Source organism: Rhipicephalus microplus, chromosome 10 (genome assembly GCF_043290135.1).
Source record: "Rhipicephalus microplus isolate Deutch F79 chromosome 10, USDA_Rmic, whole genome shotgun sequence".
Classification (NCBI taxonomy): Eukaryota; Metazoa; Arthropoda; class Arachnida; order Ixodida; family Ixodidae; genus Rhipicephalus; species Rhipicephalus microplus.
The window spans coordinates 30505395-30530614 of record NC_134709.1 but is presented as its reverse complement, the minus strand read 5'-3'; the positions used below and the strand labels follow the sequence as shown (position 1 = coordinate 30530614).

General features: G+C 47.6%; 1 protein-coding gene across 1 annotated transcript in view; it reads right to left on the bottom strand.

Annotated features, from left to right (window-relative positions):
* LOC119180616 (VWFA and cache domain-containing protein 1) overlaps positions 1-25220 on the bottom strand; it is a 73564-nt gene that overhangs the window by 18672 nt on the left and 29672 nt on the right. Inside the window, exons 3-13 of the mRNA XM_037431727.2 lie at positions 10789-10937; positions 9371-9477; positions 8604-8742; positions 7178-7322; positions 6155-6290; positions 4939-5025; positions 4397-4534; positions 3782-3882; positions 2628-2760; positions 1683-1832; positions 9-132 (exon numbers count right to left, since the gene is read on the bottom strand). Coding sequence (XP_037287624.2) covers positions 9-132; positions 1683-1832; positions 2628-2760; positions 3782-3882; positions 4397-4534; positions 4939-5025; positions 6155-6290; positions 7178-7322; positions 8604-8742; positions 9371-9477; positions 10789-10937 — 1409 coding nt within the window. The remainder of the gene's footprint in view (positions 1-8; positions 133-1682; positions 1833-2627; positions 2761-3781; positions 3883-4396; positions 4535-4938; positions 5026-6154; positions 6291-7177; positions 7323-8603; positions 8743-9370; positions 9478-10788; positions 10938-25220) is intronic.

Genomic DNA, 25220 nt, shown 5'->3' with positions numbered 1-25220 from the left:
CTACTCACTTTAGAAGGTCTTGCCGCACGGCGTGAAACCCGGGCCTATTTTCCAAATGTAGGATGTCCGTGTGCATTGGCTGCTCCGACACGGACGATGGCTTTGACAACGCTGGGTGCACGATGGCCACGCCTGAAGCAAGGAAGGGAACCAGAGATGACGCAATGACAAATGCGTAACCACATTGAAATACAGTCGAACCCCGCTACAATGAAACTGACGGGGCATGGAAAAAATTTCGTTGAAGCGAAAATTTCGCTGTAGTGAAATAAAAAGAAATACAGCTGATCTGAGCTAGCAAAACAAAGGTACGTTTATTCTCGAAATTTGAAAATTCTCTGCTGCTTCCCATTCCTTTCCAAGCAGCGTCACGACGCGATTCTCACCCATGCATAGCGAGGCCATGGTGAAACGCCCGCTGAAACAACGCCAAAAAGCGCTTTCGTGAACGAACCAAACAGTGGCATTAACATGTTAACACCAGCAGCTGTCCACTGTCAAAAGCATCCGACAATGCCGAGATGGAGGCAGGGTATCGTGGAGCGGCGACTTTTGTATTACTTTATGTCATTCTTATCATTCATCACTCGCGGCAAGCTGATTTTGTTGACAAAGCGGACGAACAGCCGCTCTGATTAGTTACCACACTGGCCAAGGACGACCATAATGATAAGCATTGGAAACGGAAAAGGCATCGTGCCGCAGTTGCATCCAGCAGCTGCGAGAAGGAAACCATGAAAAACGACTGAGCTTCAGCTTCGGATTGTCTGCGGCTCAAAAGCAAGCCAGTGGCAAAACAAAAGCAAGGCAGTCTCATTGCTATCGTTGTCGAGCAATGGCGGCACCCGCGCTTGTTGGACAGCGGCGGTATAGCGGCGTCTTTTAGACTTTGCTAACGGATTTTCGAGCTCTGAAAATGCATTGAAATGTTGAAAGATTGGGTTTACTGCATAGCAATAAGTACCTGAGCCTGAAATTACATCGTAAAATTTTGTTGAAGTGGGACGATCGAAGAAAAAGTTCGTTGTGGCGACAGTATTTATGCATTGACTCCTATGGACGGCTGACCGGAAATCGCGAATTTTTCATGGTAGCGGAAATTTCGTTGAAGCGGTGTTCATTGTAGTGGAGTTTGACTGTATGTGCAATAGAGAACAGTCAACGCGTGGACATTTCACCGGCTCACGCTTGAAACAGACACCTACCACGCTCAGAACCACAGAAAACCGAGCGAGCTAACCAGGACTCACGGTTTCAAAATGGTGGGGCATAGGAAGCACAAATACCGCACAAACGAAGATGTTTGTAATGTTTTTTTTTTTTCATTACTGTCAAGCCTCTGCTTCTTGTGACTGCATTCTCAGATTGCAAACCTTCCTCACAGTACTGTGCCTGTTGCCGACTGGTACCTCACCTTAACTCTGCACTGCAAGCTTTTCATGACTGGCCTCTACAGGTACATATGTACAGTTTACATTGCGAGAACATTGTAAGAAAAAAAAAGGGGGAGAGAAGATCAGAACCGTTAAACAAGCCATTCATATTCTCTTCCATTATCCTTAATGTCCTACTCAAGAGAAATGCCTCTACCAAATATATGCAGTTGAACTCTGTCCAAATCTTGTCAAAAGTATGCAACATAAAATCAGGCACGTTGAAAGTACAAGAAGGTCTGCACTGACCCGATTTTTCAACGAGGAAGCTGTAAACATCCTCAGATTTAGAGAAGTAGACGATGTCTTCAGCCACATCTGACACCGAGATGTCGACGCCAGCAACGCCCAAGAGTACCCCGTGGTGGACCACTGCCTTACTGATGCTTATCACCAGGTCTGTAATGTAACATATGACAAACAGTCAGTAAGAGGGGACAGCATCAAACAACACCTTTCACAAGCCTTCATCGGCTGCGAATGACACGACAAAATAGTACCGCAGCGAAAATCGATTAGTGTCAAGCTACAGCTTGAGTAAGTTTCACCACATCTGGAGACACTTCAGAAAATGAGGTCACTCAAGAACTGCAATGAACTGTTCATTGTGCAGATGATTTGCTAGCTTGATGAACAGTGCGATTACGAAATGAGCTATTGGCGAAGGGAGCCAATGACACTAAAGAACTTTGTCATATAACAGATTACTACAATTGCTAATGCTCGCAGTGTAAGCTTATGTGGAAGCTAATGACAATTTTTTCATCTAAGCTGAAATTTACACAATACCATAATGCCTGCACATCGTAACACACATGCACAATATTAAATGTCATGACCACTCATGTTCATCACAATGACACGAACATTTTCCGATATAGATAACCAGTCTAGTACAGTTTCAACTTGCGGTGAAGGAAAATTGAAAAAAAAAAAAATTGTGTTTTTTCTTGCAATTTCTTTGCGAACCTTGATATAGTGGTAATTTCCCGACCTCTGCACTGTTCGTCTAAAAGAAAAGTATCAATTGACACACAGACAAAGGAACATTGCACGAAGACGGCCGCCATGCCGTCTCGTGCGCTATGCTCACATTAAAAGGAACCTCAACTTTTTACTGGAAGTATAGCTGGCTGACGTGGCAACTTTCCAAGCCAGACAACACACATGAACAAAGCAGGCACACGAACTCACCCTTGCTAACGTTATCGAACCAAGGCAGAGAGAAGTGAACAGATGCAGGGTGTCGGTGAAAGCTCAGGGCAGAGTAGAACTGGCCTATTGTGAAGCTAAGATTCTCGGTTGAGTTGATGGTCACCATGGCTCCCTGAAAGCAGTAAAGCACAGAAGTGTGATTTGACAGCCATAGTAATTCATGCTACTAAACGAAGCTGGAATGCAGACGAAGACGCGAGAGAAAAGATCACAAACATCACTTTGTGGAGTTCTGATCCCATCACTTGTGTCTGTATAACCGCTAACTTCTTTGAACATGGATCCGTACCAAATAGCTTGACTTTCTGTAGTTGCACGCTTTACTAAACTGCACTTTATACCAAAGCAACCAATATATTGAATAGACTGCAGTACACGAATGATCACGAAAGAAATGTGCTATGCTAGTAAAAGAACAGATCCGAGGGATTAAAAAAAACAGACAGCAGGGAGTTGCTCGGTACAGAAACGGCTTACAATTGCATGCCCAAAAGGTGCAACTGTAAGGCTATCTGTAGTTAAGTACACGACGAGTATGAAAACTACAGACACGTTAAGAAAAATTAAAGCACAGCAGCCTCTCAGTAATTAGAAATCTCTTTTAACGGAATTGCTACTTGAATCCAATACGAATGGCTCTTTGTACTTGAATTTTGCACCCCTGTTCATGCCTAAGTAATCTAAATTGCTGGTAACCTGAAATTCCTGAAAGGCAAGGATTAGCATCCCTGCCTCTCCTTTCCCTCCTCCTCCTGGTCCATTCAGGTTCTGTTCAGCAAGGGTGTACTTTAGCGCTAATGTGCATGCTTTTATGCTTCCAAGGTTCATGAACTAATGCTTCATTAAAGACCTGCAAAACAGCGTGTCATTAAATCACAATTATCCTACCTCCATCAAAGAAAAGGAAACGTGCAGCCACTATCCTGAACAAACATTGCATGTACTAAATTTTAAGGCCACAGCACCTCAAGCGTGGAGAACGCACTGAAGAAAGGAGAATGTGAAATACTTACGGACTATGTTAGTCCTAGCTGTAGAAGCATTTTGAACAATATCAATATGGAGAGCAAATATTGGCATGCAGTGTTGGCTGAAGTGTCAAAAAACTTAGCTCGCCAGAATGGCGCACTCACCCTCAGCTCTGGTGAGGGAATGCCAGGCACGTTGTACTTGACAAAGTTGAGTTCAGCAATGTCCTTAAGAAATGATGTCTCGTACATAATGGGCTTGCCATCTATGAGAAGAATTTCCAAGAGATCAGGAAAGTTGATACACAATGCACAAGTCACGAGTGTTTAAGTTCACGGAGTAACTGTTTCGTCTCTTAATTCATTGATTTGTGGGGTTTAACGTCCCTAAACCACCATATGATTATGAGAGACGCCCTAGTGGAGGGCTCCGGAGATTTTGACCTCCTGGGGTTCTTTAACGTGCACCCAAATCTGAGTACACGGGCCTACAACATTTCTGCCTCCATCGGAAATGCAGCCGCCACAGCCGGGATTCGAACCCGCGACCTGCGGGTCAGCAGCCGAGTGCCTTAGCCACTAGACCACCATGGCGGGGTGTTTCGTCTCTTAAAGAGGGTTTTAAATTTACTGCAACTCGTCCTATGCCTGGCCTATACCCCACACAGCACACGTAACATTGTCACTGGTAGTATGTATAAACATAAGCTACTTATGTGCAAGCACACTAAGCAAAACGTAAAGCCGATCATGACATCTACGGGGCGAGAAGATGCTCACCATCAATGACTGCGTAAGTGTTGATGACGACGCGATGACCGCTGTTTCGGTGTCCACTCGCAATCGTCTCCAAGACTGGACGAGCATCCGCGATAGACGACAACAGGCCCCGGCTTACGTAGACAATCAGCGCCTCGGCTGAAAAGTGAACAGGTATCCAAGCTAACATTGTGTAGCAGGACATTCGCGAGAAGCAGAAGCTGTGTGCATTCTCACTTGTTACTATGACGACTGCCCCAATGGTTGACCTACAGTCAATCATTGCGGCTATTTGGTTGACCTGTAGTCAACCAAATAGGTTGACCTACAGTCGTGTAAATACAGTATGTGCTGATGTCATCAACAGAAAGTGTAATGCACACGCACACATTGCCCTGGTTCTGGCTGATATGATTACGCATATTACTGATTCATATTGTTGCTTTTGCAGCCAAATGCCCCGCTCTTCTGTAGACTTTCCGACAGCTCCGCACGCAAGATGCATATGCACCTCATACGTTAGTACAATCACCTCTATGATAAAAGCAAGGAGGCACACCAACCTTGCTTCGAAGTGTTTTTGGAGGGCCGGAGGCTCTTCTGGATCATTTCAAATGCCTTGCTAAACCCGACCCGGTGGTTGGTGGAATCTGAAAGTGAGTAATCGCAGAGAAAAACTTAATGAAGCCTAACGAAAATAAGAAAAAAATGGCCGCACCAAAAAAGAATGTCTATAGTTGGACTTGGCAGTCTACAGCGATTTCTCGGGAAAAATGAATAAAGGTGAAACAGCACCAATGGCATGCAGTTTCAACCGACGTCATCAGCCGGGGTGCCAGTGACTTCGTTGCCTACTCGTGAGTAGGACTATGTGTTGAGTAGCAGGTAGAAGTGTTCGACGGTTGCCCTTCGGTCGCATGGGTGGGGCCTCCACTGACTTCTTAACTTGTATAAAACCACAGATAACTGTGACAAGATAACGGACAAATATGCGAGTTGGTTTGGGTTTATAATGCATTAATGCTCAAGTGTTATTATGAACAGTGTCAAGACTTATTTTAGAAAACCTTACAGGTACTTCCTTAATAATGAAATTAACACTGCACTGTTTAATATTCAATATGTGCATGACCCAAAATGCTGCTGTATCACGAATTCACAAATGTTAACCAATAGAATCAAAGGCCAATAAGAGCCAACACCCCGCCACCTTTTGCCACATCTGGTGCGAGTTTCTTAACAAGCTTTCATGTCTCTGTTAAGAAACTATATGTGGCCCCACACAGCAAGACGGTGATGCAAGAACAAACACAAATGACACAACAGAGTACAACAGTATTGATACATAAGTCTTTTGAATGCTGTAACACATACAAAGCTTCCGACACGAGCATTTACCACAGCGAGAACTTGCCCACATGTTAATTAAAAAAATAATTCTCGGTATCCTTGACAAATGCTTCCTGTGTTAATTATAGCTTTCACATAGAACAAACAAGGCAAAGCAAGGAAAAATTAGCAGCAAGAGATGTGAAATACAACCTAAGGATCAACAATCAATGTATACTAAAAATGCAGTCCATGTATCAAGAAGAAATGCAACATGTAATTTAGTTTCACAAGATGATAGTTATAACGCGAGAACAGATCCACGACAAAGGGACATGAAGGAGACCCTTTGTCGACATTCTGTTCTCAGGCTATAACTATCATCATGTCATACCAACTAGCCCAAACTGCCGCACTTCTTAGTTTCACAGGGTCACAAAAGACACGTACTGGGTGCCTTCTGGAGGGCATCGATGAAACGGCCAAAGTGGTACTTGGTCTCAAAGGTGGCAAAGGCCATCTCCTTGGACAGGCACTTGTCGCTCTGGGGAAACCTCGGCTCCCCCGACAACCCAATGAGACCAACCTGAAAGGTAAGATGCACAAAACCGGATGTATTGCATTGAGTAATAAGGTCAACTACCTCCTTAAGAGACATGCGCAGATGAACCACAATTGTGTTACTGGTTCAGGTTCCAACAACTGAAGTAGAAACTTGAGCAAACAATAAAACTACCGGACAGACTACTGACAGGACATTTAATAATGTTAAGATGCTAACATGCATCAACTCATACAGTGTGACATGCATTAACATGAAAGGGGCCCTGAAACACTTTTTAGAGTAACCATGAAACTAATTTCCTAGAAATGCGTACTGCTTCACAAGTTCAACGCCGAAAAAATTTCAAGAATCCGTGCAGTACGAGCGGAGTTGCAAGGATTTGTCACACGTTGCGATCGCATTCTCTTTTTTCTAGTCCTGATGAAAGCGCTGGAAGCTGAGCATGAAGAGATGGGAGGGGCAAACAAAAAACGCCACGTGCGTCTCCTGACCTTGAACACTTTTTTTCTCTTTTTTTTTTCGAATACGCAACTTTCAATACGCAAGTCAGCCAATGGCTGATAGATGGGTAATCTATGTGCGATTTTTGAGCGTCTTCCGTCAATTGTCGAGAGAAGAGAAAGCAATTTTTAGCTGACTTCGATAAATTATTATGAATTCCAGGCCGCGTGTTGCACTATAACATTTGGCTTGGGTGTTCTCGGGAGCCTCTACTACTGATCGGCAGCGTTTTCTGACCATGCTCAAAAAGTGTTGCAGGGCCCCTTTAATAGAGATGGGTCTAGGGATAAATTACTAGTCTACAGCAGTTTAGAGATTCTAGCCTCTGCCTCTGTCATATGCTTGAGCTGTTACATGCTGTTTATTTTCATATATTTGGTGAGTTCATCAATACAAGAAGAGCTTACCCTGTCATGGTGGGACAGCGTTGACAGGACGTACTTGGCGACTGCCTTGGCTGTGACGAGCTGCTTGGGGCTCAGCGAGTTGCCGTGGTCGATCACAATGACCACGTGTTTCGTGTGTGGTTGCACTGTGGCCAGGTAGATGTCCCTGATATGACAAAAATGAGGTCGTGACCGTGATTTACTACCAGAGCAAATTGTACTGTGAAACAACATAATTCCCTCTCTGTCCCACGCGCTGTGAAACAGTCTGTAAAATCTGAGCTTCGTGGCCCAACTTGCTTCTGTATTTCCAATCGCACGATAACGCCACGAAATAAGGCAAATCAATTGAGGGGCCTGTTTCCTTATTAATTACAACCTAAGAAGCCAATAGATTACAAAACAATGGGAAGCATTCGTAACACTATCTGTAGTTAACTCAGCAAGTATGGGGAAAAGAGAAATGAATGTGGACAAATGAAAGCTTTCCACTAATCGGGTTTCAAGCCCACTACCTCAGCATTACACACTATGGGTTCATTTCTAACTTGCACCAACATTGGATGGAACAAGTGGTCATAAGTTCTGGCCATATTTAAGCCTAATGGCTCTTGATAAGACAATTTATGAGCGGTTAACTGTTTGAGCAATTATGAAATATTAAAGGCATTCTTCAATATATGTGCATGTGTAAAAATGAAAAAAAAAAAAGAATGTGGTTAACCCGATATAGTGTTTCACTTTAATGTACACTCCTAGTGAATATCTCTCTATACCTTATACATAAACTAGTGCATAGATATGACTACTGTTAATAACTGTCTCGCAAATGCTGAGCAATATTAACTCCCAGACATAACCCTTTGAAACACAGTAACCTTATTTGGGAACTTGACTGACTTTTGCCATTTCTGCTGACTGCTGGCGAAGAAGAGAGCGAGCACACTGAGGTTATGGTAAAACAAACATTCGCTTTATATAAAGTTTCTTCATACCACTTCTGGGTGAAATATTTTTCTATATGTGACTGCTTTAGTGATGACACCGCCGTGTTTAATAAGACGCTAAAACATGAGGCGTTTCGACAAGAATTTCAAGATTTTCTTTTTTTTAACCTTTTTAGAAATGCTTATTGCCATCAGACAACATGTAACTTGTGTAGGTCAATCAATTGGTTTTACGAATAAATGTAGAATGACTGAGTGCACAATAATCATATAATTAATTACTTTGTAACGGCAAGTAATGGCTCTAAAATACAATATGACTTGCTCTAACACTTTCACTCAATTTGTACTGGATCTCTAGAACCATGGCATCAAATTACTTAATTTCAAACAATTGGAGACAATTGATCATAATGCGTGTCATTAAGGGATAACAAAACGCCCGAACCAGCCACTCAGAATTACACGTAAACTCACTACTTGTACCAACACAGGCTCACCTATGACGAAGGTCGTCAACATGCCGGCACGACCACTTTCTGACTGTGCTGTAGGCGGGGTACTCCGTGTGGATGCCGGCGGTCGACACAAAGTACTGCCACTTGATCGACGGATGCAACTCCAAGTTCTTGCGGAACACTGGAGACAGTGAAACGATGTAGTGATGACTAAGTGTTGCGATGTGCTCACTCTACAGTACCCCCATTTCCCAGTTGAGAGTGAATGTGAGTTCAGATAGATGCGAGAGGGTATCAATGTGAGCGACGGCCGGAGAGAGTGAGCAGGCGTAATAACAGAAGTGAGCGAATGTGAGAGAGATTGATGAGCAAAAGAGCGAGTGCAGATGTCAAAAATTATTCCCGACTGCTTCAAGTGAATGTTCACTCATTTTACCTGCCAATCGTGTAATGAAAATATGATATCCTCCATTTCTTATAATAAAGAAGCAAGCATCTGCTAATCCAGAGTCAATACTACAACACAGTTCCTTACACAACACCAGGTACCGAAAACATCTACAATTGTTGATCAATTGAGATCACAAAACATGAGGAAAACCAGTATGATAAGGAATGCCTGATTTAGAATCAAGGCATATAATGTGGCCCACTTTTAAAACTTGGAACTACTGTAGCATTCACTGCCCGAATTACAATTAGCTGCTCCGTTTCATGCTGCGGCATTATCTATGTACCCCTGAGAAGAATGTTTTCACATCGTAAAAGCAAAATGTCAACAAAATAAGAGGTTGTTAATGACCACCAACCATCAGTAAGGTTTGGTCCAGGACTAAAAACGCCTTTGGGAAGGGACAGAGGCGCCGTGTCACAAGTTGTTGAGTTTGTGATCTCCGTGCCAAAGTGGTTGTCCATCCTGAGGAGAAAAATAAAGAGGGCAAGAAAAGGAAAAAGCAAATACGTAATTGTTGTATGTAATTGGAGCACACGGGAACAGAAAAAAGAAAGTGAAGTCATATGAGCTGTCACCTATTTGTTTTTGCAAGCTGGAACAATGTCACTGTGACATGCCAACAATCGGGGCTGCCCTTGGTAAGTTTTTTTCAGGGGGTGTTTATATGTAGAACGGCTACATCTGGAAACTGGTGCTCGAGGTGAAGGTGTGTAAATGTACTTTAGTATCACCTGAAAAGTTTTTTTTTTTTTGGTGTGTGGGGGGGGGGGGGGGGGTCAGAACCCCCTTCAACTACCCCCTATTTACAGCCCTGCCAAGAATGACAAAATTTTCCTTTACTTCTTCATCTATTTTGTGCCACCAGTCACCTATTTGTTTTTGCAAGCTGGAACAATGTCACTGTGCCATGCCAACAATCGGGGCTGCCCTTGGTAAGTTTTTTTCAGGGGGTGTTTATATGTAGAACGGCTACATCTGGAAACTGGTGCTCGAGGTGAAGGTGTGTAAATGTACTTCAGTATCACCTGAAAAGTTTTTTTTTTTTTTTTTGGTGTGGGGGGGGGGGGGGTCAGAACCCCCTTCAACTACCCCCTATTTACAGCCCTGCCAAGAATGACAAAATTTTCCTTTACTTCTTCATCTATTTTGTGCCACCAGCATAGCTGAAAGCAAGTTGAAGAGGCCAGAAATATTTATCGCTTACAAATCTATACAAACACTTAATATCACAAAGACACAATAACAAAGCAGGAAATAATTGAAAAAGAAAAGAATGCTGCCTAACAGAACCTAACAGAAGAAACCTACCAACCACTACAAGAAAAAGCAAACTAAAGTTGTGAAAGATTCACGAGTGCGTTTATAGATAAACTGAATGTGGTGTATATTCAACAACAGCGAATAGGCAACTCCACTTGCCCAGATGGGTTTTCAAATGTGTAACAATGATTTAAAGAAACCAAAAAATTTCCAAGAATGACATAAGTGTTCAGCACATCTAGATGCTAAATGTGTGTCTAAAATCAACATCAAATCAAAATCAGTTTGTGGTAAGAGGCATTTAGGCAACTGACGCCATCAGCACTGATGATATCTGCTGCCTTCCTTTCCAAAAAAGATAACTTTCACAACCACGGCGGTGAAACCCAGCACACAGAGTTGATTTGGCAGAAGTGTATGAATTAGAGCTTCAACATTTTTGTTGCTGAAGAACAGAATTTTTAGATGACCTGCAGGAAAAGTAAAGCAAATGCGAGTTAAAAAGGAACTCACATCAAGACACTTGGGTCCATCAAGCAGCATGGGTTAACCGCCGGGAATGCGTAACGCTGTCGAAACCTGTAGACCTCCTCCACAACGTCCGAGCTGCGATTGAGAAGTGCCACGTACGACTGCAGCTTCTTCTGCAGCTTCTCAGCGATCTGGAAGAAGAAAAGTAAACAAAGTAAGCTACAGAGATAAAGTTCTTTTCCGTGATAATGACCATTTTCTCGCATTTGAGTGAAAAAAAAAAAAAAAAAAACAATGTTACCACTACGCAACTATTTCAATTGCATATGGGATAACCACGCTATTACAGGGGCATTAACAGAAATTTTAAAAGGTGAGTGTTCTCCGCCAAAAAATTTTATTGTATGAGCTTCAAACTCACTCCTATGAGTGAGTTTGAAGCTCAGTAAATGCTGATGAGACACTTTCTCATGACATTGAAGGGGTTCTCCAATACTTCTATATGTAATCATCTAATCGCTTCAATAAAAGAGCTTATTGTCTCACAAATCTACTGTTGTAAAGAATTTTTTAGAATCCATCAAGTATGAGCGATGATACAGGGATTTGCTGCATGCTTAAAAAGTTTTCGCTATCATTTCATGTCAGCAGGCGTGCTGAAAGCTATGCAGGGACGGGGACGACAAGAAGGCACATAGATGCGTCCTTTCATCAGTGCATGTCATGGCCTTCGCATTCTTTTTTTTTTTCTTCAATCATGCTGGTCACTTTCAGCGTGACTGTGCGCGCCCAAGCGGGCACACAGCAGCATTTTGCGGCGGCTATGGCAACTATGCGGCTCACAACATTCAAATCGGCCAACAGCCGTGGATTTTTCACTGTTTGTAGAAAGAAGAGGGAGCGATTCCTTGCAGACGTTGAGAATTCACCGCTAATTACAGACCACAGGCTGTGCTATAATGTTTGGCTCGAGTATTCTCAAGAGTCTTGATTGCCGATTAGCAGTATTTTCCCACAAGACACCAGTATGCCTACAGTAAAATACAGGTTGATAAAAAAAATGCACACATAGTACCCCACTTATAAGACACATCTCATATAAAGGACAAGAATTGCTCATATAAAAACAAGAATTTCTGTCTGGAGCATGCCTCTTATGAAGGGGTTTAACTGTATTTTAGTGAGTTCAAGCTCCAGTATTGCTAGTTATTATGGCGTCAGGTACCAAAAGATTCAATATGGTCATTTGTGTGCATCACAACAAAGCGGAACGGCGGTTAAAACGTCAAGACCTCTACAGTGTTTTGACATGAGGGTGCTGTGGGAATCAAAACTAGTATTAAAAACAAACTACAATTACTTTTTCAGTGTGCACTCATGCTTACCAGCACATTTTATTGGCTCTTGAGGACCTGGCCTTTCATTGGATTAAAAAAAAAAAAAAGAAAGAAGAAATTGACAATTGAAAACTTTTGTGTAACCGCTTTAAGACTCGATGAGCAGAACCAAGGATGCACGTTGATCTGACACAACTATTTATTTACTAATTGATACTGAAATCTCAAGCAGAGACTGATACTGCAGTCTCAAGCAGGTGTGATACATTGATACATAATATTAAAAAAGGCACAATAGTTTTCAAATAAAACACATGAAGTGAAAAATACAATGCATACAGATAAAACAATAAGGCTAAGAAATGTTTATGTTTATAAAGCAAACGTGTCACAATCGGAAACATTGATGAACTATTCACAAGTGTGAAATAAGCTTGAACACAAATTTTAGCACCGCCATGAATTAAATGTGCAACGGAAATTCAAGCGTTCTTTAATATGCCACAGTAAGTAGACATTCGTTACAGGCAGCTCGCTCAAGAGCAGAAAAATCCACAAGGACATTGAAAAGTTGACATTGCTATGATGTAGTATCAAGACTCTATGCATTTTATACCGTAAAAAGAGTGGTGTCTATTAGCAGCGTTTACAACTGCAGCACCCATGACATGAGGAAAACACTTCGGGGTATTTTCACAGCACGATAATTTAAGTGCCAGCAATGCTGTAACAGTAGCCACCTTTCCTTCATCTTATCCCTCGTTTCATTTATAATCAATAAACAATCAATTCTTGCTTATCTGAATCCCTTTTAGAAGAACAAAAAACACAAAAGTTGCTTGACAGAGGTCTAAATATTGTGATATTAAACAATTGTCAAGTCTCTGCCAGATGGTGCCAAAGAACAAGAGTACTACAGGACACTGGTGCAGGAATTTCGCTTCACTATAGTGAACTCCACTCAATAAACGACTCATATATAAAAATGACATGACAGGCACATTTTACTCCTGTGTTTTAACTCGCTGCTGCTTAGTGTCCATTTAAAAAGTGAACTTTGAAAGAAGCTTGGGTGACATTATTTCACTTGGTATAACTGAATTGCTGCTGGTTTTCCAATGCGAGATCTGTAAGCAACAAGGGTGGTTAGGGGGAACCACTGAATGCATTCACTTTCTTCAAAAAATGATCCACAGCCAATACAGCAAAATTTCACACTATGTTCCTACTCGTTTTGCTAAGGCAAACTATTATGGGAGTAACGTAGCTACAGCGTTTCTTCCTATTGCTGAGAAGTCACAAACACTTTTTGTCGTTCCATCATTCCCCAGTTCGTGGTTGCCCTATGAACCAACTGTATCCTGAAGTGCGAAATAAGGGGCAGATTATCTCGAGAAGAGCCAGTCAGCCATTCCATGCAGAAAGAGAGGAGCATCTCAACATCGTAAGACAATGCAAGAAGCCCTCGAAGGCATATGGCATTCCTAGAAGCATAACAGTTGCACAACGAGAGATAAAACGAGAGAGGTGATGGAAAAAGATGAGCTCCGATAAAAATCTCAACAAAAGGTGCCCCATCGACGACTTAAGACAATGCGAAAACACTTGAACGTATGCTGTGTCAAGTGCACCACTGTTTTCACGGGGACACAAGAAAACTTGCGAGACAAACGGAGGTGCAGAAAAAGATGTCAAGACGGGTACGCAAGACGAGGGCCAGATAGGAAACCGAACAAAAGGGGCTCCTTTCAGGCGCCTTAAGACAATGTCCAAGTACTTCTGCAGACAGGCTGAGCACATGGCCTTATCTCCGTCTTGAGATAAAGAAAAGCTAGGCCATAGAAAAAATAAGATGTAATGACAGCCCAGTGTCTATGTGAGCACCTGGGCTTATATGACACTCTAGGACATTGTACTACACCAGCTATAAATGCAAGTGCACCATAAATGACTTGAAAGTAGAACACGAAACAAAAGTCATCTACAAAAGCGATCTTCACTGTTCCACTTCATCGTCAAGCACATAAATCTTTGATCATAGAGCTTTGTACTGAAGACATAAAATCTATTCAAACCGATGTACTTGAACCCCACTTTTGTATCACAAGTTTCGCCCAAGTAAGTGAGCTTTTGATGTGCGCCATGTGCTTTGTTGAAAGTACTCTCAACCAGACAGCACGAACATTGTAAAGAACAAAGTTACAGGCTCCATTTGCGCTAGTGTTTCTTTTTACGAATAAACATTCAAACATCTTTTGCAGGCTTTTGTATCGTCTGCTTCGATTCCAGTAAATGTTGTGGACGTAATAAAAAGTATGCTGCTTTTATTTAGTTCAGCTTATCAGACTGTATGCTGGAGCAATTCCAAACCACAACACCAACTTTCCAGCTTCATCATCTGCAACGCAGTCCCCCACCGAAATTCCATGCTCCGTCGCTTTCCACAGTGGCTCGAGGAGAGGTACGCCGCAGTGTCCGCGACAAACGTCCACTCTATCCGCAACATGTGCAGCGACAAGACGACACAGCCAATGACAGCTTCAGTGTGAAGAAATGAAATAGATATGGCTGCAGAGATGGACACTCCCTTCGACATCTCGGCATACTACAATCACACACTTGCGTGTCGTCGTGCGCAACTCCTCTCCTTCTCCGTGGGGGGGGGGGGGGGACAAAAAGAAAAAGTAAAAGAAATCACTGCATTAGGTGCTGCCACAGAACAGCGACGCAAGAATGAAATTCGGTATGGCGAACAGGCGAAGTTGGGGGTGCCAAAACCGGCTCCCCTTCGCAGAAACGTCGTCACGACGAGAATGCAGCTTCCAGTGCGGGACCCCCCCTCCCTTGTCCTCTCCCGTCTTCCGCGCTCGGTGGTCAGCGGGAGAACAACACACAAAAGACAACGGGCAGCATTGCTGCGGCCACGACCAGAGAAGGCGCTATGATGATCGTGCGTGGCAAAATAAAGAAGAGCAAGAAAGACAAAAATGACCAACAGCAACAAGGATGAAGAGGAGCGGAGGGGGGGGGGGGGGGTCTAGTAACACGCGGTGCCCCGCTGAGAAGCCGACAGGCTTCGCGAGTGGAAGGAAGCCTTCCACGGTGCCGCAAAAGAGAGACGACGAGGGTGAGAAAATTGAGTGAGGGACGAAGACGACAGGCTACAACAACGACGATCCGGTGTGAGCCGTAACGAATTACGCGCCGCCAGGGGTCAGCGGAGGCGCCAAGTCTGGGACGGACCCCACGGAGGAATAGCGAGCGATGCGCCACCTACCGGCTGCGAGAGGAACTAGAAATAGGCGGGTTGATGATGGCTTCGGGAAGGGGGGGGGGGGGTAGCAGCAAAGGAACTAGAAGATGATTCCCCCCCCCCCTTTCCACCACCCGTTCATCCGAAATTCGTGCGCTAATGCTAATGGTTCCGGAGCTGCCGAGGCCCATTCTTTTTCGTGGCTTGGAGCGCGCGCGCGCGCCCTGTCTTTTTGTGCGCGAGAGTTTCGTGTTTCCGATTCCATTAGTGCCGCACGCACAAGAGAGAGCCACGTTCGAACGTGCTGGTCGGACGACGGCGGAGAATAAGAGAGAGTCGAAGAAGTGACTTCGTTCGGAACATCGGGACGACTGGAGCGTGCGTTCCTCCAATGGCTCCCAATCCGAAGAGTGTTTCCGAGCCGAAGAGACGCAAAAGCCGGAAGGAAAGTCTCTTTTTCACAGAGACACAGACCCGTTCGCGACAGCGGACGTGTCTCTCTCTTTGTTCGACGCGTCGTACAGTGCTCGCAGTATAATGCTACACGTGCGAAGTCTGAAATCCCATTAGTATTACTTCCCGTCCCGAGGTGTCGTGGCGGGGCGAGAAAAAAAAAGAAGACGAAAGAAAAGGAGTGGAGAAATCACGTTTTCCCGAAGGGCGATAAATCCGATTCGCTTCCGCAAGAAAAGAAGGGAAAAAAAAAGGGGGGGGGGAGGGGCTACTAGGCTCATGCATCGATTCAACGAACGGCAGGCGCGACAGTGGCTGATGGGAAAGCCGGGGGGTATAGTACCCGCCGAACAAACAAGATGCAACGACGCAACTGATTACGTGATCACAATATGGGATGAGATCGTTTCGATGCGGCCGACGGAGGAATGGACGGCCGCCAGGATCAGTGCGAAAGATAGAAAGCGAACACGGGCTGTTCCCTGTCAATGCTGCATTGATTCTTTTCTTTTAAACATAATCTTCGTCCAAAGAGCTATAGCACATGTGCTGCAGCTACGACACTGCTAAGGCCGGCTTTTCATTCTTTTTATTGAGTACTTTGCCCCACATTAGAGGCAACCAAAGCGCAAAGACTGCCGTCTACGAGAAGCATTCCGTCCCGTCGTTTTTGATGCGACGACCCCTGTGTGTTTCTTGCCCGAAGGACACACCGCGGCATCCTGCATACATACACGAAGGCCACCGCTGCAGTGTTCCTCCCGAGTAGTCGGAACGGTACGCAACCGCAAGTTCTCTCGAGCCGGGGGGGGGGGGGGGGGGGTGCGGTATCGCATCGCGAAAAATGCCCGGCGCCCGAAAGCCACCGCGATGAAAAAGAATGCCTGCCCTTTCTCTGCGGAGATTCGGATGACAACCGCCACAAACTCCATACTCGGCCGCAGAATTACGAAGGCACGCAAGCGCCCTCCAAACCCGGCCCGTATGTATACGAAGAAATGCAGCACACAAAACAGAGAGAGAGGTGGATAAAAATCCAAACAGATCGGACGCATCGCGCACATACTGCACAACGTTCCACGCGCGACACCGACGAGAAAGGAATTCCTCCTATAAGCCTCGCGGGAAAGTTTGCGCGCTTGCTGCAATAAGAAAGCTCGCCGTCGTTCTCGGTGCAGCAGACAAGATGCACGTGATAGCAATAATAAAGAAAAAAAAAAGGGCTTGTCGCCGACAGGGGGCTCGTCCGCCGCAGGATGGCGCGCACGTCGTGAAAAGGACGACCAAGATGCAGCGACGCCAGACGCATACCGAAAGAGAGTCTTGACAGTTAAAAAAGCCGTTGTTCCGGAACAAACAAAAGCGTTTCATACTAAGAAAGTGCCCGGAATATATATATATATATATATATATGTATATATATATATATATCTGCACAACTCCTGAATAACCTCCTTCTTCTCTAAGGGCCCACGAGGGAACAAAAGGCGAAAGCCAGCGACAGAGAGTCTTCGCCGAAAGCGGCATATCCAAGGCCTCCGAGCGAAGCGCCAGACGCTGCCGACGACACCGACAAAGGAAAGGGCGGCCATATTCCGTTCGTTTTAGTGGTATACGCGAGCGGATATGCCCTGTGGGCAAACAGGAGAGATAAATAAAGATCGTCCGAGCGTGCCGTCATAAAAACGCGCGCGCCGCCGCCATTGTGGAAGCTACAGTCTGCAGCAGCAAATGCGCGCTCCGCCAAGCACTACTATAGCCTTTTTTTTTTTTTTTTTTTACAGGCGGTAAAGGCGCAGCGGCGAGGCTCCTCTGCGAGCATAGAGAAATTTACTATATGAAGAGTGGCCACTCGAGCCTTTTCGCGGCCCAGCAAGAAATTGCCTAACCAACCACTAGATGGCGTTCCCATGCTCGCTTGTACTCTCTTGTCAAAACATATAATAGCCGCCTCGGGAGGACATTGAAAACCCAAGATTCGCGTCAAATTTTTCCAAAAAAGAAAATTTTATTGATTTGTGCAATTTTCGGTATCCACTCTACATCGTGCCCCGCTAAGTACGTTTAATGCATTACCACAAAAATCCCTAAAATCCGACCAGAAAGTGTTGTCTTCCTGCATTTGTATTGCACAAAGGGTGCGCATTCATGTGGTTCATATGTGCTGTACATGTATTTCCGCTGTGGAATCATGGGTGTGTAGCCTAGTGGTAAAGACATTAGGAGCATGAAATTAAGGGTTCAAATCCCAGCATCGGAAAGATAAATTTTTATAATTTTACTTGAGCTGATGACATTATCGAGTCTGACCAGCCACTCGTGGCGCTGAAAGCAGCCCAGTAGCTCGGCCGCTGGGCCCTACGGGAGTGTCCGCTCTTTATGTATGTTTCTCTATGCTGTGAGCATGGAGCCACAAGGGAGAAGAAAAAGAAGTCGTCTCTACCCCCTTCGCTCCCCCCCCCCCCCCCTTGATCCGCCACCGATACTGCGCTGTGATCAGTTCATGGGATGGCCCACCGCAACCCTCTCCTGTTCGCTGAAAGCCCATAGCGTGCGTTCTCGATTTCTGAAAAGGGCGTTCATCCCTCGTCGTAGTCGTAGTGTGTAACCAGTCTTACGTTTGGACCTGCAAAGTGGTGCCGGTGGGAGATTTCCCCTGTGCGTTGTTGAACAATAAAAAAATTCGCAGCGTGCGCGTTAACTATGTAACTCGATTTCTGAAAAGGGCGATCGTACACAGAGAACCACACAGAGATCCACGTTGCAGCTGACACTTGTGACAGTAGCAGTAAGCATTGAGGATTGTCAAACTTCCACGCAGATTTGTCGATTGTAATAAAAAGCCGATTGAGATCAGATTTAGCCACTGTAGATATTTCTTTCTGTGGGCAAGTGCCTCGGTTTTCTTCACGCTTCTTCCTCTGCAAGTCAGATGAGTTAGTTATTTTTTTTTTTTCAGAGAAATACTAAGAATACCCTTCGGATATAGAGAAGTCCAGGTTTACGGGAAGAAATTAAAAAGAAATAAAAAAACCTCAGGAAACCTGGCGATAGTTCTAGCGTAAGAACAGAACGACGACACACAGACAAGAAAAACACGAAAGACACGTCGTCGTTCTGTTCTCGCGCAATAACTACCGCCATGTCATACCAACTAGCCCAAGCTGCCGCACTTCTAAGTCGGAAAACCCTTCCACCCATATTAAGCGCATCAACTACACGTCGCCACCAACGTTTCTAGACTTTTGGTCGCCACCAACGACAGCGAAAAAAGAAAAAAAATAAATAACACAAGTACGACAACGACCAGAATACGCCGCGGCGGCGTTCTCTGTGTGGTCGCGCCGCGCAGCAGCTTGAACAAGAGAAAATAGAGGGGGTGGGGGAACAGTCGCAGGCCGTAGCTAAGCCGGAGCCAGCCAACCGCGCCCGGCTTATCTTAATGGGGGGGGGGGGGGGGGGGTTTACAAGGGAAGAAGGAATAAGGAGGGGGGAGGGGGGCGGTCGCCGCTTTTAAGACGCGCCGCCGCTGCCACCGGACAAGCCCCGACAAGCATCACATCGCGGCAGCAGCAGACCACCGTCGTCAGCAGCCGCCTTTTACTACTTCTGTTGCTCTCGCGGCAGCGCCACTTTTAAAAATGCACTACAGACGATACCACCCGCCCCCCCATCCTCCAGCCATTTTCCAACCCTCTATCTTCAACCGACATTCTTAACCTACCCTCCCCTTCTCCTCGCTTCCTCCTCAACGCCACAACACAGGCTACCCCACTCGAGGATTCGCTCGCAGGATTTCAAGCTGGACGGTTGTGCCCTCGCGATCTCCGACTTCAGCGTAGCTCCCGCCGACTGGTTCGCCCTCCGCGGTCTCCTGATGCCGTGCAGCTCTCGCATTGTGGCACCCCGCCCTTGGACTTCTTCGACCGGATCCCCACTTTCCTATCTCCTTCTTTTTTCCTCTCGTTGGCTGTCTTCTTCTGCTTCTACTTTCCTTCTATTCTTTTTATCCCTCCTTCCCCCCACCCCTATAAGGCACTGCGCCGTGTCGCCTGAAGGCAGACAGAAATTAGGTGCCTTTTTCCTCTTCATTCTAATCACTACCACCACCCCACTCGACTTCCTTCTTGACTCCTCGAAGGAGAGAACCGCTGTCGCCTCGCCATCCAACGTGGCAGCGGCGTTTCACAAATACTCCCTCCCCCCCCCCCCCCCCCTTTCAAGAGAGTAGTACTCTGCCGCAGGCGGACGACTCACAACAACTCCGGATGCGAAGATGCTAAACGCCAGATTCATAACAGTCCGCATGCGAATGGAATGAGTGTCGTTCGCAAGGCTCAAAGGGTCATACTTTAACCCTTTCTTTCTTGTACCCGGAGGAGGTGGGTGGGGAATCCGCATTTATGCATGCGACACAGGGGCGTCTTTTTTCTATACCGTGGTGCAGAGAAAAGGATGTCGGCCACAAAGGAAGTCGGGGAGAGCCGCTTTTTCAACGCGGAGACCCATCCTTCTTGGTCCCGCTTTACTTTTACAACGAGAGAGAGAGAGCAACCGACCGTCATCAATACGGGCGTTTCTTTCACGCGCCGCTCTGCGAAACCGAAAGGTCCGTTTCAGTGCCGCACGCAGAGTGGCAGGAAAAGGAAGGAGAGTCCGGGTCACCGAGCACCCGGAATGAACCCCGGCTATTCAACAGCTCCGCAACCGCCGCACACGGTACATACACCGTCAAACATATGCCAAACACCACCCTTCTCCTGTTGTCCGGCATTCCGATCTATTCAATACCGACCCACTGATGGCTTTCCCTCCGCGAGCAGTTGTTGGTCATCGTAACTCAAGTCGTGGGGAGGCGAGGCACATGTGCGGCATTGAAAATCCGACGATTGGCTGACGATGACGACGCGTACAACAACACACTAACAAAAATGAGTTAAAAGAAAATTGAGCTAAAGAAAATTGCTAAAGAAAATTGCTAAAGAAAAATGAGCTAAAGAAAATTTGAAGGACTCTGCCTATTCCAAAATGTGTTTCGGCGAAAGCCTGTGCCTTACGAGAAAACATTGCTGCGCGCGCCGCTCAGCCGTATACGTGGTTGCTGATCGAGTGAAGGGGGAAAGGACACAGCTGTGACAGCACAACCGTTTCTACGCTACTTAGAAGTGCGGCAGCTTGAACTGGTTGGTATGGCATGACGATAGTTACAGCGCGAGAACAAAACGACGACACACGAGACAAGAAGGACGCTCGTTGTCCTTCTTGTATCTGTGTCGTCGTTTTGTTCTCGCGCTATAACTATCCTTGTTTCTACGCGCCGCTATACCAGGCACTGCGCCGTGCTCCCGGCCGGGCTGCAGAAATTAGGTGCCTTTTTCCCTCTTCTAACCACTACCACCACCACCTATACCATCACTTCACAGCAGAACGTGTGAGGGGGAGGGAGAGACCACAGCTGGCACCGTTCCAGGGCACGGACGGTCGGACGCAGCGAGTATGAGAACGAAGAACTTTAACCGCGTCATACTTGAGCCGGCGAGAATTGCCAAAGCATCGCACAATCTTAGAGAGAGAGAGAGATTAATGAAAGAGGAAGAGACAAAAAGGACGCTATTTTCTGCCTCCCGTCGCGGGGGCACGGCTCAGCGCCTTTAGGGATCGGGGAAGGGGAAGTAAAGATGATAGGAAGAAGAGAGGAAGGAAAGAAAAAGTGAATGTCATGGCAAGAGAACGTCTTGTCAGTACAGTCAGTAGTGCGAGTGAAAAGAGTCCGTCTATAAGGCGGCGAGGTCCGCGCAAGCACAGAACTCGAGGAAGGCTCGAAGGGCTTTCGTCTTCGAGCGCGCGGGAAAAAGTATGTCTTCCATTGTTTCGGCAGGTAGTCCAAGCAGACGATAGCGGCTTACCAGTGCGCAACGCTCAGTGGCCAGGTCAGGGCAGGAGCAAACAATATGCTGCAGCGTTTCGTCATCACCGCACCTTCGGCACGCTGGCGATGAAGAGCGACCCGCGGAATACATGCGTGCCGCAGGCCAGACGCTGCCAGTACGCAGGCGAAGCAACAATCGCCGCTCGCATCTGTCCAGGCCGGTCTCCGGAAGGGATGGTGGAGGTTTGCCGCTTGCCACCCGTGTGTCAGGGTGGGCCGTTGGTAAGAGCTTCCGCAGTCGCTGCCGTGAGTAATCCGACTGGGTTACCGCCTTAGTGACTGGCGTGTCGCAGTGGTGTGCTGCCTTAGCGGCGGCGTCAGCCTCCTCGTTGCCAGCTATTCCAACGTGCGAGGGAAGCCAGTGGAGGGACAGGCGCACACCACTCTCTTTGATGGCGGTCAGTTTTGCGTGCAGCAACGCCACAGTTATGCCTGCTTGGTCTGGTTGGAGCAGCGCTTGTAGGGCTGGTCGGGAGTCGCACAGAATCGCCACAGGCAACTGGGGTAACGTGGCAGCAAGGTGGTCGGCTGCCAAGTGAAGGCCGGCCAATTCAGCTGCAGTGGAGCTGGCGTGAAAGGGAAGTCGGCAGCGGATGGTTGTCCCAGTCGATGGTATGACGCAGGCAGCCGCGGCCGAATGGGGGCTGTCCCGAACGGACCCGTCCGTGAATACCAGGAGCTGCCCCTTAAGTCTTTCATGAAGTTTCGCCACGGCTGCCTGATGGAGCTCGCATGCCGGTGTGCGCCTTTTTCTGAGGTTGTCCAGAGTTAATTGTACGTCCAGAGGCTGCTGGTGTGGTGGAGGGGGTTGGATTGGACTGGGGGGATCGGGGACCAGCTCTTCATAGAGAGCGCAGATCTGTGCCATCCGTGACGCTGGTCGGCTCCGCAGTCTCCGAAGGAGGGCAGCGCCCCCGAGGGCCCTGTGAAGGCGATCCACGTGATGCAGCGCCTGTCGTAGCATCAAGAGTGACAGAGGCCAGGTCTGGGCCTCCGCCAGGGTTGCAGCTATGGGTGACTGACGGGGAAGTCCCATGAAGCGCCGAATTGCCATGCGATGTTGCCGCTCCAGTTGCTCCTTGCGGTGTGGCGCTAGCTGCACCAAGGGCAGTGCATAAGTTTGCGCTGTCGTTGCAGCCCCTTCGTAGAGTCTTAGAGCCAGCCGTGAGGTGCACCCTTGGCCCCTGCTGAGCAGTTTGCTTACGGCAGTCTCGACCCTGGTGGCCTTGAGGACGGCGAGCTTAACGGCTGGTATCCAGGTAAGGCGGTGGTCGATCCTTAGCCCCAGGTACGTCACTGCATCGCTCCACGGGATAGGTCGGTCACCTAGCACAAGCCTTCGGACGGCCCTCCGCGCAGTGGCTCTGGGGTGAACCAGCAGTGCCTCCGTCTTCGTGGGCGAAACGTTCAGTCCGATTGCCTTGAAGAAAGAGACGACGGCATCCAAGGAGCGCTGCAGGGAACGCCTTATGGCCGTGAAGTTTTGCCTAGGCCCCTTAACCCACAGTGCCACATCGTCTGCGTACAAGGAGCACTGCGTGGGGTAACGCTTGTCTGCGGGCATCGCGGTCGGCAGCCCCGCTAGCACCAGGTTGAACAGAAAGGGGCTCAGGACGGAACCTTGTGGAACGCCTGCTGTCACTGGCCGTGGATCGCTGAGCGCGCGTCGTACTCTAACCCGGAGGGTGCGTTTTGCCAGAAAGGCACTGATAAAGGTACGTAGGCAGCTCACGATGCCGAGTGTGTCCAAAGCACTCTCTATCGCTATGTGAGGCAAGCTGTCAAAAGCGCTCTGTACATCCAGCAGGACGAGGAGGGCCACTTCACCGTTGCGCTTGGCCTCCTCCAAGGTAGAGACGACGTCCGCGATCGAGTCTGCTGTGCATCGGTGGCGTCGGAAGCCCGTCTGCTGTTCTGGTAGGAAATCCTTTGCCCCCGCAATCCAATTTAGGCGTGCCAGTGCTATGGCTTCCATGAGCTTGCAGGCAGCAGAGGTGAGAGAAACGGGTCTGTAGGACGTAATGGCGGCACAAGGGCGGCGAGGTTTCCGGATCGGCACCACAACAGCGGTCAGCCAGGCTTCAGGTAGGTTGCCGCTCTGCCATATTTCATTAAAAGTCCTCAACAGGTGTCGTCGTGAGGCCATATCCAGGTTGCGCAGCATCTGGTATGTGATGCCGTCGGCACCAGGGGAACTGCGGCGCTTGGTTCTGGCTAGAGCAACGTTCAGTTCGTGTTCGAAAATAGGGTCCTGACACAGAGATGCGATCTGGCTGGCCGTCCAGGCAGGGTGATGACCTTGCGGTGGCTTGGGAGCAGGCGTGGCGATGAGGGCTGAAGGATTGGCTGGTGGGAGTTCTGTGAAGCGATCGGCCAGTCGCTCTGCCAGTTCTTTTTCACTAATGCCTAAGTAGATGGCCACCGCAATGACGGGTTGCCGCACCATTGGTCCAGTGACGAGGGATCGTAGAAGTCGCCATGCTTTTGCGCCACCTCTTGCCTGACTCAGGGAGAGGCAGATGCCTTGCCAGCTTTGCCGCCTGCGACGGTTGGCATGTCGCCGACATACCGCATCCACACGATTGAAGAGTGTACGTTGAGCTGGGTCATGGGATTTTAGGTACCTTCTCTCAGCCCTGCGCCTCGCAGCCCGTAAGTTCAAGTGATGGAGGTCTGGCACAGGGTGGTGCTCTGGCACCCTGGTCTGGATAGTTGCCGCCTGCGCTGCCACTGCTACCAGATTCAGGAAATCCTGATCCTCTGGGACGTCTCGAAGCTGCCTTCGAAAAGCCCGCCAATCGATCGTACTACACAGCCTCCTCCTTGGGATCTTTACGCCCACAGGTGAGATGACGATCGGCAGGTGGTCTGAACCCCAGGAGTCAGGCTCCACTGCCCAATCGTACCGGTCCCCTTCACTGGCCAAGGTGACGTCAATGGCGGAGCATGACGGTCGTGCTGTTCTGCGGACGAAAGTGAAGGATCCGGTGTTCAAGACTTGTAGGCCCAGTTGATGGATAACGTCCACCAGATCCCTTCCTCGAGAGGAGCAGGTGCTACTCCCCCACATGGTGTGATGAGCATTCATGTCCCCACATATGAGGTAGTCTCTTCCGAATTTAGCCGTGAGCTGTAACAGCATGGAGGCGTCCCACCGCTGTCCAGGTCGCACATACACAGAGGCCACTGTCGTGTCCACACCGCGAAGCCGCACCGTCACGGCACAACACTCAAGAGCCCCTCCAGTGACATCAGCCACGTTTATGTGCACATGTGGTAGTTCTCGTCGCACGTACACTGCACAACGTGGTCGGCCCTGGGGATGTGCACTCGCTATGCACGGCGCGTCCTGGCACGTGTCTAGAGTACACGACGTGATACTTTGGTAACCGATGTATCCGGGAAGTCGCAAGTCGGTCGCTGCTACGTACACTTCCTGCAAAGCAAGCACATCATACTCGCTCTGCAGGAGATGTGAGGAGAGGTCTGCATGCCGCCGCCG